This window comes from Bufo gargarizans, chromosome 10 (assembly GCF_014858855.1).
Source record: "Bufo gargarizans isolate SCDJY-AF-19 chromosome 10, ASM1485885v1, whole genome shotgun sequence".
Classification (NCBI taxonomy): Eukaryota; Metazoa; Chordata; class Amphibia; order Anura; family Bufonidae; genus Bufo; species Bufo gargarizans.
The window spans coordinates 35,491,051-35,508,177 of NC_058089.1; the positions used below are offsets into that span (position 1 = coordinate 35,491,051).

The following is a 17,127-nucleotide window of genomic DNA, read 5'->3' on the forward strand; positions in this document are numbered from 1 at the left end:
TCGATAGGTGTGACTTACTGAGGGGTGTGATATACTTATAATTTACTGGTATACTCAATAACTTTTTTGGGAGAGCAACTGGTATATCACACCAGTAGAAATTATTTTTTCCAAGAGTGTTTGCCCCCCCAAAAAAGTGATTGAGTTGGGGGTGTTATATACCAATAATATACTTTCTACATTTGAAAAGTGCAGCATTTGTTTGTGGTTTTGCTGCATTACTGCAGCTACACAGAGTGACAAACGCTATTGTAACAAATAATTTCTACTGGTGTGATATACCAGTTGCCCCCCAAAAAAGTGATTGAGGCAGGGGTGTTATATGCCAATAATATACTCTTTAAATAGTGCATTTGAGTAGTGCAGCATTTGTTTGCGGTTTTGCTGCGTTACCACAGCTACACAGAGTGACAAAAGCTATTGGAACAAATAATTTCAACTGGTGTGATATACCAGTTGACCCTCAAAAAAACTGATTAAAGCAGGGGTTTGATATACCAATAATATACTTTCTATATAGTGCATTTGGGTAGTGCAGCATTTGTTTGTGGTTTTGTTGCATTATACCAGCTACACAGAGTGACAAATTGTATTGGAACAAATAATTTCTACTGGTGTGATATACCAGTTGCCTCGCCAAAAAAGTAATTGCAGCAGGGGTGTAATATACCAATAATATACTTTTTATATAGTGCATTTGGTTAGTGCAGCATTTGTTTACGGTTTTGCTGCGTTACCGTAGCTACACAGAGTGACAAATGCTGTTTACGGTGTTGCTGTGTTACTGCAGTGACAGAGTAACAAACGCTATTGGAACAAATAATTTCTACTAGTGTGCTATACCATTTGCCCCCCCCCAAAAAAGTGATTAAGACAGGGGTGTTATATACCAATAATATTCTTTCTATATAGTGCATTTGGTTAGTGCAGCATTTGTTTACGGTTTTGCTGCGTTACCGTAGCTACACAGAGTGACAAATGCTATTGGAACAAATAATTTCTACTGGTGTGATATGCCAGTTGCCCCCCAAAAAAACTGATTGAGGCAGGGTTGTGATATACCAATAATATACTATTTATATTGTGTATTTGGGTAGTGCAGCATTTGTTTGCGGTTTTGCTGTGTTACCACAGCTACACAGAGTGACAAATGCTATTGGAACAAATAATTTCTACTGGTGTGATATACCAGTTGCCCCTCCCCCCAAAAAAAAGTGATTGAGGCAAAGGTGTTATATACCAATCATATACATTTGTTTGGGGTTTTGCTGCGTTAACGCAGCTACACAGAGTGAAAAACGCTATTAGAACAAATAATTTCAACTGGTGTAATATACCAGTTGCAACCCCCCCCCCCCCCAAAAAAAAAGGGATTGAGGCAGGGGTGTTATATACCAATAACAATTTACTTTCTATATAGTGCATTTGGGTAGTGCAGCATTTGTTTGCGTTTTTGCTGCGTTACCACAGCTACACAGAGTGACAAAAGCTATTGGAACAAATAATTTCAACTGGTGTGATATACCAGTTGACCCTCAAAAAAACTGATTAAAGCAGGGGTTTGATATACCAATAATATACTTTCTATGTAGTGCTTTTGGGTAGTGCAGAATTTGTTTATGGTTTTGCTTGGTTACCGCAGCTACACAGAGTAACAAACGCTATTGGAACAAATCATTTCTACTGGTGTGATATACCAGTTTCCCCCCCCAAAAAAGTGACGCACCAGAGTTGGTTGAGTGGGTCACTCAGCCTTTCGCTTATGCACCCTCCTTATCCTCTCTATCTGCACCCTCTTCACTCTCTGCTGTGTGCACCCCTAAAGACACCACCATATCCCCTCTGCTCAAGTCAGAGGAATTATTTTCCCATCCATTCCAAGACCTTACCAATGCACAGCCATTCTTAGCATCGGATCAGGAAGAGGAAGTATCAACGGTCACCACCCAGCAGTCTGACAACAGTACCCAGATCAGCCCAAGGAGGGTGGTCCCTGCTGTTGCTGCCTACTATGAGATCTCTATTGTCAGTGGTAGTGAAGGTGACGATGATGACGTGTCACGTGGGTGCCCACAATAAATGAATAGCAGGTGAGTTCAGAGGGAGAGACGGAGCACATCTGGCGCTCCCAGGATGCCGGCACATGGCTCCGCAGTGTGGGCTTTTTTTTAACGTGTCTGCTGCTGAGAATAGTGTTGCCATCTACAGCCTGTGCTGTCAACGCATAAGTCGCGGTAAGCCCAACACTCATCTAGGGACGACCGTCTTAAGAAGGCACCTGGCGCACCACGTCCTGCCTCCTCTCCTTCTCCTCACTCCTCCCAATTGTCCTCCACCCCACCTTCCACCGTGCCGTCGTCGCGTTCATCTGGCAAAAGTCAGGCGTCCGTGGCCCAAATGTTCCAGTGTAAAAAGATTATGACGCCGTATAACCCTCTTGCCCAACGGCTGAACGACAGTTTGTTGGAACTGCTAGCCCGCCAACTACTGCCATATAAACTGGTGGACTTGGAGGCCTTTAGAAAATTTGTGGCCATTGGCACACCGCAATGGAAGGTCCCCGGAAGGAAATATTTCTCGCGGAAAGGCATCCCAGGGCTATATGGCCACGTTCCACGTTCAACGTGTACACACAGTGTCGGTGCCAAGATACCTTCTGACGGCCATCAAGCATGTAACCCGTGGCATCCGTGTGGATTTAGTGTTACCGCCACGGATTGTATGCAGGCCTGCCTCTTCTTCTCCTCCAGGGTGAGACTTTGCCATGCTGTTCTGTGGCTGTTGTGCCTGAAAGCCAAGAGCCACACCGGTCCTGCACTCCTTTGAGCTTTGAGGTCACAGGCCGATCAGTGGCTAACCCCGCTCAATTTGACAGTTGGTAAAGTGATGTGCAACAACGGTGCCAATCTGCTGAGCATGCTGAAACAAGGCAAAATGACACATGTGCTGTGCGTGGCACACGTCCTGAACTTAGTCGTGCAGCGTCTTGCGGCAGTCCAGGAAAATCTCGGATCTTACTCGGACATGGCTCGTCTTGCTGATGTTCAGATGTCTTATTTGTGACTGCCCGACACGCTGGAACTCCACCTTGTATATGCTTGATAGGCTGCTCCAGCAGAAACATGCAGTTAACGACTACCTGTACGAACTCTGTGGCAGGACAGTTTCTGGGGAGCTTGTTTTTCTTTCACCGCACCAGTGGCTGATCATGCTCGATGCATGCAGACTTCTGCGGCCATTTGATGAGATCACCAAACTGGTTAGTCGCAGCCAGGGCGCCATCAGTGACATCGTACCTTACGCCTTTTTTCTGGATTGTACATTACGTCGTGTCATTGATTAAGCCGTCGAGGAGAAGGAAGATGAGTAAGTCGCAATGCTGGATGAATTCCCAGGTGGGGCTACTCCATTTGAGACAAGTCAAGTCAGAGGAGGATAGTGCCGGGACGTAGGAGGAGATGGAGCAAGAAGAGCATGCTCTAAACTTTTCTGGGATCCCTGGTGTTGTCCGTGGGTGGGGAGAGGAGACTGAGGACAACATTATCCTGGTCGATGAGCAGGAGCCAGGCCACTCCACTGCTTCAAGTTTAGCGCAAAGAGGGGCCTTCATGCTCCAGTGTTTGAAGAGGGACCCCCGTATAAAAAGCATAAAGGGCAAAGACCAGTACTTGTTGGAAACGTACAAACACAAAATGGCTGACATGCTACCAGCACCCCAGAGGGCTGTCAGAATGCAGCACTTCCAGGCCTTGCTTCGAGAAATGTTGCATTCCGCTTTTGCAGGCACTGGCAGAAGAATTTCCACTCACAGAGAAACAGTTGCGGGTACCAATTCAACAGCACATGGAAAAAGAGGGAGCCCTCCAGATTAAGCCTCAGGGAACACCTAGACCCACAGGTGTCCAACTACATTGGGTTAACAGCCGATGTGGACGTTCTGAGAAACGAGGAACCCCTAGACTACTGGGTGTGCAGGCTTGACATGTGGCCAGAACTGGCACAATTTGTCATAAAAAACTTTTGACTTGCCCCTAATGTTTCAACTTTTATCATCAGGGTTTTTTTTCAAGAGGGGGGGTTTTGTTAGCCATGTTTTTAATCCAATTTTATATTTTTAGTTCTTTTAAACATATATATTTGACCTGTATTTGTACTGGCCTGCTGTAAAATTGATATCCATTGACTGTCTAATAGACCTCCAGCCAAATACTTACTTGTTCTTTTCTGTACGCTGAGTGCATAATTTTTGGAGCCTGCAGTCCACTGGCCTACTATAAAATTGATATCCAATGACCGTGTAATCTACCTCCAGCCAGCCACATACTTACTTGTTCTTTTCTGTCCACTGAATGCATACACATTGGGGCATCAATGACCGTTGGTAATGAAAAGGTTAACATTTCCCATATGTCTACTTTATGTTGACATCATTTTGGAAATGTAATTTTATTTTTTAGGACGTTAGAAGGCTTAGAAGTTTAGAAGCAATTCTTAAAATTTTTAAGAAAATTTCCAAAACCCACTTTTTAAAGACCAGTTCAGGTCTGAAGTCACTTTGTGGGGCTTACAAAGTGGAAACCCCCCCATAAATGACCCCCTCAAGTTACTCAAAACTGATGTATACATTATGGGGATATGTGGGGTTTTGAGGTATTCTCTGTGTTTTGGGAAAAATGTGTGGTTTCTGTCTGTGAGGGATTAAGTTAGCCCATTACGTTTGGTAATTGTATTTTCTTGATTGCGCCTCAGTCAATGCCAGTGTGTTAGTTAATTGCGTCAAAGACAATGCTCATTGTATTTTGTTGATTGCGTTATAGACAGAGGGAAGGGGGTTTTGTGTACAATTGCTGGGAAGGTGTCAATACTGTAAATGCATGTGATTGGCTGTTTTTACAAAACCCTGTGGGTGGTAACCTTGTTGGAAGATGTGTATAAATCAATGCTGTGTGTTCAAATAAAGAGTTCCTGTTTTACCCTTTACCAAGTTGAGGCTGGTGTTTGGGTAACTGATCGACACTGGGGGATTGCTATACGCTAAAGATCTGCTATACTCCAATGGCATAACTACTAGCTCTTATAAGAGCTGTTCCTGCTCTCTGGGTGTAGGAGAGGTTCACCCACTGGAGCCTGGAGCTTTGTCGTAGGTCCAGGGTGGGTAGGAGACGGTGAGACCTCAACCAAGCTTCGGCGGTTCGTAGGGCCTGCAGTGTGTACGGTGTCAATAATAAAAAAATTATGTTTTAGTGTCTCAATGTTCTAAGAACTATAGTTTTTTTATTTTGTGAGCGATTTTCTTATGTAGGGTCTCATTTTTTGCGAGGTGAGGCGATATTGGTACCATTTTGTTTGATATACACCTTTTTGATCACTTGGTGTTGCATTTTTTGTGATGTAAGCTGACAAAAATGGCTTTTTTTACACAGATTATTATTTTTTTTTAATGGTGTTTATCGGACGGGGTCTATCATGTGATATATTTATAGAGACGGTCGTTATAGACGCGGCGATACCTAATATGTGTAGTTTTTTGTTTAGTTTTTTTTTTATAGGAAAAGGCAATTTATTTTTTTAATTTTACATTTTTATTTATTTATTTTTACTTTTATTATTTTCACATTTTTTTTTTATCAAGTCCCTCTTAGATCTTGAAGATCCAGTGGGGCTGATGGCTTTACTATACTTTTCAATGCTCTTGCATTGCAAAGTATAATACTATCAGATGTCCTGTAGGTGGCAACACTGGATGCTTTTGCAAAGCGTCCGGTTGCCATGGCAACCATCGGGCGCTGCCATCGCAGCACGGCAGCCCAGATGGTGGAGAGAGGGAGCCACCTCCCTCTATTAACCCCATGGATGCCGCTGCCGCGGCATCTAAGGGGTTACAGCAGAGTGTCAGAATAGAGCGGACACTTGCTGCTGATGGCGGCGGCTCAGGAATGGAGCCGCCGCCATCAAACACAGCAGGGGGATCGCATCGGACGCTGGGGGCAGCGCTGGAAAGGGGGGGTACGGCCAGCATTGAGGGAGGCAGCACAAATGGGGGCAGGAGGAATGTATGGGGCAGGGAGGGGGCGGACCGCATCAAGGCAGGCTGCATAGATATGGAGTTGAGCCTGGGGGAACTGCATCAGAGGCAGACGGGGACAAGGGGAGGCCTGGAGGCGCACAGGAATGGGGCGCAGATTGGGGGGCATGAGGACACTACCTGATTTCAGGCTCTGATCTGCAGAGCGCAGATCAGAGCCTGGAACAGGCATTTTTTCACTGCCGCGATTCGATTAGTTAGTCTGCATAGACTAACCAATCGGATCGATTTCCGGCAATGGGCTACTCTGATTGGTCCCTTGCCGGCATTACTGCACTGTATGCTGTCCGTGACAGCAGCAGGACAGGGGCAGAAGCTTTAATCCAAACGCTTTGCAGCGCTTGGATTAAAGCGCTGCCTGATGTCTATACACGTGCTATCTGCAAGGGGCATATAGACGTATATAGACGGATTTGCAGTCGGGAAGGGATTAAGGGTTCCCAGTTTCAAGTTTGCTCCTAGGTTCCTTTCACCCTTTGAAGTATTGAGGAGGATCAGCAAAGTTACATATAAGTTACGTCTGCCTCTCTCTCGATGGCTCCTTCTACTCCAACTCCGGTATCTAAAGATTCTGACGAGATATTTGAGCTCAAAGACATCCTGGACATCAAGAGGCGTGGCCAGAAGACCTACTATCTTGTGGACTGGAAGGGCTTTGGTCCTGAGGAGAGGTCTTGGGATCCAGAAGAGAACATTCATGCTCTAAACTTGATAAAAAGTTTTCTGTCTCATCTTGGACTTAAGAGGGGGCGTAACGGGGGGGGGGGGGGGGGGGTTCTGTAACAGCGGCTTCACAACAGTTGGCCAGATCAAGAACACTCTCCAGGAGGTAGGTGTATGTGTGTCAAAGTCAACAATCAAGAGAAGACTTCACCAGAGTGAATACAGAGGGTTCACCACAAGATGTAAACCATTGGTAAGCCTCAAAAACAGGAAAGCCAGATTAGAGTTTGTTCTAATAAAAGCCTTCACAGTTCTGGAACAACATCCTATGGACAAATGAGACCAAGATCAACTTGTACCAGAGTGATGGGAAGAGAAGAGTATGGATAAGGAAAGGAACTGCTCATGATCCTAAGCATACCACCTCATCAGTGAAGCATGGTGGTGGTAGTGTCATGGTGTGGGCATGTATGGCTGCCAATGGAACTGGTTCTCTTGTATGTGACTGCTGACGAAACACTTCAGAATTCACAATGAATTCTGAAGTGTTTCGGCAATATTATCTTCTCATATTCAGCCAAATGCTTCAGAAGTGGCAAAAGAAACCAACGAGTTTTTTAAGGGAAAGAAGTGAAATCTTATGCAATGGCCAAGTCAGACACCTGACCTGAATCCGATCGAGCATGCATTTCACCAGCTGAAGACAACACTGAAGGGAAAATGTCCCAAGAACAAGCAGGAACTGAAGACAGTTGCAGTAGAGGCCTGGCAGAGCATCACCAGGGATGAAACCCAGCGTCTGGTGATGTCTACGTGTTCCAGACTTCAGGCTGTAATTGACTGCAAAGGATTTGCAACCAAGTATTAAAAAGTAAAAGATTGATTTATGATTATTATTATGTCCCATTACTTTTGGTCCCTTAACAAGTGGGAGGCACAGATGCAAACTGTTGTAATTCCTACACCGTTTACCTGATTTGGATGTAAATATCCTCAAATTAAAGCTGACAGTCTGCAGGTAAAGCACATCTTGTTCGTTTCATTTCAAATCCATTGTGGTGGTATATACAGCCAAAAATGTTAGAATTGTGTCAATGCCCCAATATCTATGGACCTTACTGTATATTAGAAAAATTTTCTACATCCTATTGTCTAAAGAAACTAATGCAATCATTAAAACTGGAATATCAAAGTCCACCTTCCTGTGGACATGTAAATTGTCATGATGAAACTAAAGAGACAGATTTAAATCAATGTAAAGACAGTTATAATGATAATTATATGAGCTATGTCCACCATATCTCACTGCTCAGTACTAATAAATGTTTCTGTCCCATGACTGAACTAAGCTGTATTTACTTCATTTTTATATCAGTAGATGTGACACAGATGCAACTGTAACCCTGCAATACTCCTCCATGCTGATTTTACAAGACTTTGAAAAATGTTCCCCAACTCGTCTGACATTATATTTAGAATAAGCTAATAAAGGAGGTTAGTATTAGCGTTTAGTAGAGTCTAGTGTCCTGTAACCAACATCCAACAGTTGTGAGTTTTCAGAGGTTGTCATGTTGCATTTGCACTGCAACACCATTAACAATAATTAGATACAGTAGACTCCTTGGTTAACTCCTCATCATGTAGGAACCATATATCCTTTGTAGTATTGCTCCACGCCGGTAGACTTTTATCGTAAGACTTATTATAGGCGACACTTTCATCCTCTTTTACACTAACACAGCTCCCTCTCGCCCCTGCTTCTACAGGAGCGATATCTATAAAGTCCTGGGATGCATTGTGGACCCGCAAATAAGCGAGACATTGTGGCGCTGAGTGGTCAAGAAACACACAGAAGCTACAGGAGAAAGACTGGGAAAGAACGAAGAGAAAATTGAGAATTGAGAAAGAAAGGGGAAATGTAAGGAAATAAAAAAGGGGCAAGAGTAAAAGACAGCGTTGGAGAAAGCACTTCATGCATTCCCGGAGGCATTTAGTTCAGCCTGGAATTGCTCGTCGAGATATCTAGTGAAAGACAGATGACACCTTTTTATTGTGAAGTCATAAACTCCATACCATAATAACAGCATGTTTAGTTACATTAAGTGCTTGAAAATGGCTATTATTAAATCATTGGAGGCCTTGCTTTTTTTTTAATTTTTTTTTTATTATGCCTCCAAAACCATCGAAACAGCAGAAAATAGACTCCAGAAGACAGTTAGGAATTTGCAATCATATTGATGCTCTCTATACAACCGGCAGCTCCAGACAGATGCCCATAGGTGACTGAATTATGGCCCTTGCTTACTCATATATTGTACATTTGCCTCTGTATATATATATCTATCCTTACTACTACCTGCCATTCGGTTACTGATAAATGATATAACTTATGCCACACCTTACAGGCCACGCCACCCTTGAGACGCTCTGTTGACCTGCACCACTCTGCATGTGCTTGCTAGCTATAAACCTCGCCAAGCTTATTGATATCCCGGCTGCTGCTGATTTCTCCACTGTTTTTCCACTGTTAACCATGATGCGTATAGCTATACATGTCTCTGTATCTCTCTTAATGTAACTCTACTATTGACGATGCCATTATGAGTGGAAAGTGCGTTTTTTACCCATCCCCTGTGTCCCCATATACTAGGCACTGGACATTTTTTGCTGTATATATTATGAATTGACTATGAATCTATTTATCAAATAAAAAATACCCTGATGTATTGCATTGTATTTACTTTACTCCAGGCCGTGATCAAGGTCCCATACTAGGACCGAAACGTTGGCCAGTCTGTGCAAATCTCATTCCTGGATGCTGATAAAAATGAAATGATAAATGATGAAATGAAAAATGATAATGAAATGAAAATATAAATTTTCAAAACTACTAAAAACGAGTGCCGTAGTTTCCTTTACTATATTACCTCAACTACCATTGAGCACCGTACCAAACCGACACCAGAGGAGTGCCGTCCAACCCAAGCTACTCCAGGAATTTGCAATCAGTCACCAGAATAGGCTAAACCTGAGGAGTATGTTTTAACAAAGGAGACATTAAAGATTGTATACAGGAAGCAGTTCAGCAGGTTTTTCCTTCACTGAATGACACAATTTAGAAATGTATCTATTTGAAACCAGAGGAAAAAAATCTGTCTGGTGTGAAGTTGTTTTGGAGCAGCACTTATACAAGCAGACAAACAACGCGAGTTTTGTGTTGCACAGGTGAGTAATTAGGGTATGGCTGTCTAAAGCCCTCATTAACACGTCCGTACTCAAATCCATAAAAGGTGGTCAGTGATGCATCCGTGAAGCTGTCCGTGAAGGATCCGTGTTGGGTCCATGTGTCCGTTTTTTGCTGTCTGTGTGCCATCCGTGTTTCACTGACACTGAACAGCTGAAAAATAATTTGTGTTGCATCCGTGGTTTTCCTGGACCCATAGACTACTGTATATGATGTTTATAGACTATATAATGATAATGGATCTGTAAACACAGACAAAATAGAGCATGCATCCGTGCTAAAAACACGGACCCATGGACCGTGCTAAAACACTGATGTGTGAATGCACACATTAAAATGAATGGCCTGTAAAATGGGGACGTGTGCTGTCCGTGGAGAACAAGTACAGCACATGTCTGTGGAACACTGACATGTGAATGAGGCTTAATGAGGAGAAGTTAAATAGCCAGTCTTGAGGGCAGCTCAGTCCTTTGCATCCAGAGGGAAAAAAGCAGTCTGGTGTTCTTTTTGAGCAGCACTTATACAAGAAAACAAACAACGAGAGTTTGTGCGCATTTGCGTGTTTGATTTCAAGTGTGTGATTGTATTAAGTGTGTGACTTTAGATTAGGTAACTTCCGATTCAGGGACTTTAGGAGGGGACTACAGTAAGTCATTTGCTTATCAGTGCACTGTTGTATTGTATTTTTTTTTATTTCTCTTTTCTTGTGTACTCCCTATTAGTACTCCATTACGGACAGCGCAGTCCAGTGCACATCTTGTCTAATGAATGCAGTCCTGGAACAGCCGTTTGAGGACGCATATCTTCAAAATGTGAGCAAATAACTTGTTTGGAATCACACATCGTGTATCTAAACGAGCAAGTTTCAACACTGAAAAGCATTAGAAATTTGGAACAGAGTTTGCTGCTCACTGAGCAGGTAATCTATGGGGTAGATGAGGGGGGAGGGTGGTAGCATGGAGGCACAGGAAAGTGAGGTAGGTAGCTGGATAACAGGTAGAAAGCAGGGTACAGGGAACAGTGCCATGGAGGCTAGCCCTCATCTAGTGCACCCCAACAAGTTTCTAAGGTTGACAGAAGAGGGGGAAGTCAGTTCAAGGGGAGCACAGCTGCAGCCGGACCCTTCCTCTGCCAGTCAGGTGAATGTAAGGTTCAGTAAGCAGGGGACCAGGAGAGCAGGGCAGGCCAGACAAGTGCTGGTGCAATGAGCAGGACCGTGGTACGGTTAGGCGGAAGCCAAATTATGCAGTGGGTCCGGATATGGGTATAAAAGTCTATCGTTTTTGTTCGTGACGCCAATTGCAGCGTGCGCAGGGTACAGTCTCAGGGCCCTTTAAGGTGTTGCAACTCACGTACCAGGTTAGGAAGGCCAGAGTGGTGTAATGTCTCTGTGTAGCAGTAGGTATAGTGTCAACGGTGTCTCCTACCTTGGTACGGCTGGACTCCTGGATCCTGGCTCACTTGCAATAAATGAGTGCGTTGCTAGTAGGAGTAATTGAGGAACTTGGTAGTAATGAATGAGATCCAGACTTGAAATATAATTCAACTTGTCTTTACTGGAGGCATTAATCCATATGAGATACAGCAATAGCCTTGGGTCCCAGCGGGTATTTGGCAATGTATGTCAGGGATCAATATCTCTTCTGCTCCTATCATGTGCCTGGAGAATATGGCAGGAATCTGTCTTCTGCTCTGTCTATCTTCTGCTGTGTATGGGACTGACTAGCTGAGGAGGAATTTGGCTTCTCCTGGTCCATGGATAGTACTCACAGTTAGTTCACAGGGAATGGCTCTTCCTGGAGTTCTAGAGGTGCTAATGGCTTGTCGCCAGTTGAGGCTGAAGGGCTCAGACTGGGAATGAAGATTTTTGGTCTCAACCGAGACAAGATCCTGGTTTGGGATCCCTATTTCTAGGAGCTCCTACTTGCACAGCCTACCCCTAGCCGGGGTGGCTGGCACACTAACTTTAACTTCCTTTCCTCCCCATGAGGCAGGACGTGGGCGAGCCCACTCTGCTCAAAGAGGGGGGAGCTAAACTGGAATGTACTATTACAGTCTAGATATGCTAAACTGAACTAAGGTCCTGCTGACACATTGCTGCCACCTGCTGGTGTACATGGGAATTACAGCAATTACATGTAACAGGCTTAGAAAATGCACATTTGTGAGGAATATTACATAAAATCACATTAGATGACAAGGCACATGTTACTAACAAATAGTAGCGGGGAAAAATAGTTTAGTAACATAACTCTGGGATGTTACACTGGCAGTGGCAGACTCAATTATTAGGGGTACAGAGAGGGCGATCTGTCACAAAGACTGGGATCGTCGAACGGTGTGTTGTCTTCCTGGTGCTCGAGTTCGACACATCGCGGATCCGGTTGACAGATTACTGGGAGGGGCTGGCGAAGATCCCACAGTCATGGTACATATTGGAACCAATGACAAAGTTAGAGGTAGGTGAAGCGTCCTTAAAAATTATTTTAGGAATTTATGTCACAAGCTTAGTGCAAGGACCTTAAAGGTAGTTTTTTTTCGAAAAGCTAACTGTACCACGAGCCGCTCAAGAAAGGCAGCAGGAGATTAGGGAGGTTAACTAATGGCTCAAAAACTGGTGTGGAAAGGAGGGGTTTGGGTTCCTGGAGAACTGGGCCGACTTATCTGTCGGCTATAGGCTCTATCATAGTGATGGCCTGCACTTCAATGGGGAAGGGGCAGCTTTTTGGGGTAAGATGGCTAAAAGGTTGGAGGAAAGTTTAAACTGGGGACTGGGTGGGAAGGGTACATACAGTCGTGGCCAAAAGTTTTGAGAATGACACAAATATCAGTTTTCACAAAGTTTGCTGCTAAACTGCTTTTAGATCTTTGTTTCAGTTGTTTCTGTGATGTAGTGAAATGTAATTACACGCACTTCATACGTTTCAAAGGCTTTTATCGACAATTACATGACATTTACGCAAAGAGTCAGTATTTGCAGTGTTGGCCCTTCTTTTTCAGGACCTCTGCAATTCGACTGGGCATGCTCTCAATCAACTTCTGGGCCAATTTCTGACTGATAGCAACCCATTCTTTCATAATCACTTCTTGGAGTCTGTCAGAATTAGTGGGTTTTTGTTTGTTCACCCGCCTCTTGAGGATTGACCACAAATTCTCAATGGGATTAAGATCTGGGGAGTTTCCAGGCCATGGACCCAAAATGTCAACGTTTTGGTCCCCGAGCCACTTAGTTATCACTTTTGCCTTATAGCACGGTGCTCCATCGTGCTGGAAAATGCATTGTTCTTCACCAAACAGTTTTTGTATTGTTGGAAGAAGTTGCTGTTGGAGGGTGTTTTGGTACCATTCTTTATTCATGGCTGTGTTTTTGGGCAAAATTGTGAATGAACCCACTCCCTTGGATGAGAAGCAACCCCACACATGAATGGTCTCAGGATGCTTTACTGTTGGCATGACACAGGACTGATGGTAGCACTCACCTTTTCTTCTCCGGACAAGCCTTTTTCCTGATGCCCCAAACAATCGGAAAGAGGCTTCATCGGAGAATATGACTTTGCCCCAGTCCTCAGCAGTCCATTCACCATATTTTCTGCATCTGTCCCTGATGTTTTTTTTTTTTAGAGAAGTGGCTTCTTTGCTGCCCTTCTTGACACCAGGCCATCTTCCAAAAGTCTTTGCCTCACTGTCCGTGCAGATGTGCTCACACCTACCTGCTGCCATTCCTGAGCAAGCTCTGCACTGGTGGCACTCTGATCCCGCAGCTGAATCCTTTTTAGGAGACGATCCTGGCGCTTGCTGGACTTTCTTGGACGCCCTGAAGCCTTCTTAACTACCTCAGCTCCCCTAACTTAAACACCCTTAATGACCAGACCACTTTTTACAATTCTGCACTACACTACTTTCACCGTTTATTGCTCGGTCATACAACTTACCACCCAAATGAATTTGACCTCCTTTTCTTCTCACTAATAGAGATTTCATTTGGTGGTATTTCATTGCTGCTGAAATTATTTTTTTTTTTTATTAATCGAAATCTACCGATTTTTTTGCAAAAAAATTAGATTTTTCACTTTCAGTTGTAAATTTTTTTTAAAATTACATTTCTATATAAATTTTTCTCTAAATTTATTGTTTTACATGTCTTTGATAAAAAAAATGTTTGGGTAAAAAAAAAAATGGTTTTGGTAAAAGTTATAGCGTTTACAAACTATGGTACAAAAATGTGAATTTCCGCATTTTGAAGCAGCGCCGACTTTATGAGCACCTGTCATGTTTCCTGAGGTTCTACAATGCCTACACAGTAGAAAAACCCCACAAATGACCCCATTTCGGAAAGTAGACACCCTAAGGTATTCACTGATGGGCATAGTGAGTTCATAGAACTTTTTATTTTTTTTCACAACTTAGTGGAAAATGATGATTTTTTTTTTTTTCTTACAAAGTCTCATATTCCACTAACTTGTGACAAAAAATGAAAACTTCCATGAACTCACTATGCCCATCACGAAATACCTTGGGGTGTCTTCTTTCCAAAATGCGGTCACTTGTGGGGTAGTTATACTGCCTTGGCATTTTAGTGGCCCTAATGCGTGAGAAGTAGTTTGAAATTCAAATGTGTAAAAAATGTCCTGTGAAATCCTAAAGGTGCTCTTTAGAATTTGTGCCCCTTTGCCCACCTAGGCTGCAAAAAAGTGTCACACATGTGGTATTGCCGTACTCAGAAGAAGTTGGGCAATATGTTTTGGGGTGTCTTTTTACATATACCCATGCTGGGTGAGAGAAATATCTCTCTAAAATGACAACTTTGTATAAAAAAAATTGAAAAGTTGACTTTTAGAGAGATATTTCTCTCACCCAGCATGGGTATATGTAAAAATACACCCCAAAACATGTTGCCCTACTTCTTCTGAGTACAGCGATACCACATGTGTGACACTTTTTTGCAGCCTAGGTGTCACTACCAGAGCTTTGAGACGTTCTCACAGCTCTGTGTCTCCACCCCTGTGATGATGTCACTTAGAGTTTGGAGGTGTTCTCACTGTTCTGTCTCTCCGCCCCTGTGATGAGGTCTTTACTCCCAGCTGTTCCTCCTGCGTTTGATTTCCCTGCCTTTAAATCACCCCTCCTCCTATTGCAGGGCGTGGATTATATTTCTCTTTTCAGTTGTAGCTCTGCCTTGAGTATCTTCACTTGTTAAGCTATCAGTTCTCTTGACCTGTGTTCTGTTGCTGCAAGCACTCCGGATATTGCCAGCGGCCCTTGGATCCGTCTTCTCTGCGGCTGCAGCTCCATCAGCTAAGTGTGCAGACATTGTTGTGTACCTGGTGATTTTCTGACTGGATCTGAGGTGGCCACGGTTCCCTCCATATTCTGAGCAGGGCATCGGTGGCCGTGCCCCTTCCACTATTGTAGGGGTTACAGGGCTCATCAGTCTTAGGCACGCGGGCATGCCTCGTTCCACCACATGGATCCGGGCATGTGCTTTAGCAGCATAGGGAGAGTGTTGAGGGTCTGACAGGGGTCACCCTTTCTCTTCCCTAGTTTAGGTCCGGTCAGTAGCTCTTTTTACTGTGTATGCTCTTGTTACCCTTAAACAGCCGTGACATTATAATCCACCAAAACCGTCCTTGTTGACATGGATCCGCTTTCTGACCTGGTTGACCGCATGCAGGTTCTTTCTTTGGAAGTAGCGGATCTCCGTCAATCTGTGACTCAGCTACAAGCATTGGGCTCTGCTCCGGCTCATGGAGTCTGTTGCGAGCCAAAGGTCTCACTTCCGGAAACGTTCTCCGGGGGCAGTGAGAATTTTGTTCGCTTCAGAGAGGCATGTAAACTCCATTTTTGTTTGTGTCCCCACTCCTCTGGTAATGAGGAACAGAGGGTGAGGATTGTCATCTCCCTGCTCAGGGGTAATGCTCAGACTTGGGCTTTTTCGCTGCCATCAGCGTGGAAAGATTTTTTGTGGCCCTGGGGCAGATATATGATGACCCGGATTGTGTTGCTCTGGCAGAATCGAACTTGCGTGTTTTATGCCAGAACAAACTGTCTGCGGAGCTTTATTGTTCTGAATTTCGGAGATGGGCAGCTGATTCAGGCTGGAATGATACTGCACTCCGAAGTCAGTTCTGTCATGGTCTCTCAGAGGGTTTGAAAGATGCCTTTGCTTTCCATGAGAGACCAACGTCCTTAGAGTCTGCCATGTCATTGGCGGTACGCCTTGACAGGCGTCTAAGGGAAAGAAACAAGACCTCTCCGTCCAGCCATTGTCAGTCTAGGGGCAATGGTGCGGACTCATTCATCCTGTCTCGCTCCCCTCTGAGGAGGAGCCCATGCAGCTAGGCCGACTTGCCCCTGATAAAAGAGGATTTAGTCCTCAGAATATGGTGTGTTTTTGTTGTGGGGGCATAGGTCATTTGGCAAATGTTTGGAGATTCCTGAACTGTACTAAGAGCGATAATAAGAGAAAAACCTCAAGTGGTAGATCATCAAGTTCTGCTTCATCTGCTACTTTGGGCAAAGTTGATGTGGGAATTGATGCTATTCCTCTGACCTGCAGTTCCCGTTTTCTCCTGTCTGCCAGGGTGGCGCTAGAGAGCAAAGTCATTCCTTGTGAGATTTTTGTGGATAGTGGAGCGGCCGTCAATCTTATTGACACTCAATTTGTAGCCTTGCATGGTTTTCAGGTTTGTACATTAGAAAAGGATATACCTGTTTTTGCTATTGACTCTGCCCCACTCTCGCAGAGATCTCTGAAAGGCATTGTTCACAATATCCGGCTAGCTGTAGGTGACACTCATGTGGAGGAGATATCTTGTTTTGTCCTTAACGGATTGCCTTCTCCTCTAGTTTTGGGGCTACCCTGGCTCACTAGACATAACCCCACTATTGATTGGCAAGGAAGGCAAATAAATGAGTGGAGTGACTTTTGTAGAGAGAATTGTCTCACAGCGACTTTTGCAGAGGTGTCTACTAAAACTGTGCCATCATTTCTCTCTGATTTCTCGGATGTGTTTTCCGAGAGTGGTGTTCAGGAGCTACCTCCTTACCGGGAGTTTGACTGTCCCATTAACCTCATTCCCGGCGCCAAGCTGCCAAAGGCACGCCTCTACAATCTCTCACAACCGGAAAGACTCGC

The 17,127-nt window shown here is 44.1% G+C and overlaps 1 protein-coding gene across 1 annotated transcript in view; it reads left to right on the forward strand.

The window, feature by feature from the left end:
• Window positions 1-6,619: 6,619 nt before the first annotated feature.
• The window catches only part of LOC122920040 (3-galactosyl-N-acetylglucosaminide 4-alpha-L-fucosyltransferase FUT3-like), a 130,727-nt gene continuing 120,219 nt past the window's right edge, over window positions 6,620-17,127 (forward strand). The window contains exon 1 of the mRNA XM_044269249.1: window positions 6,620-6,836. Within this exon, the coding sequence (XP_044125184.1) occupies window positions 6,620-6,836 (217 nt within the window). The remainder of the gene's footprint in view (window positions 6,837-17,127) is intronic.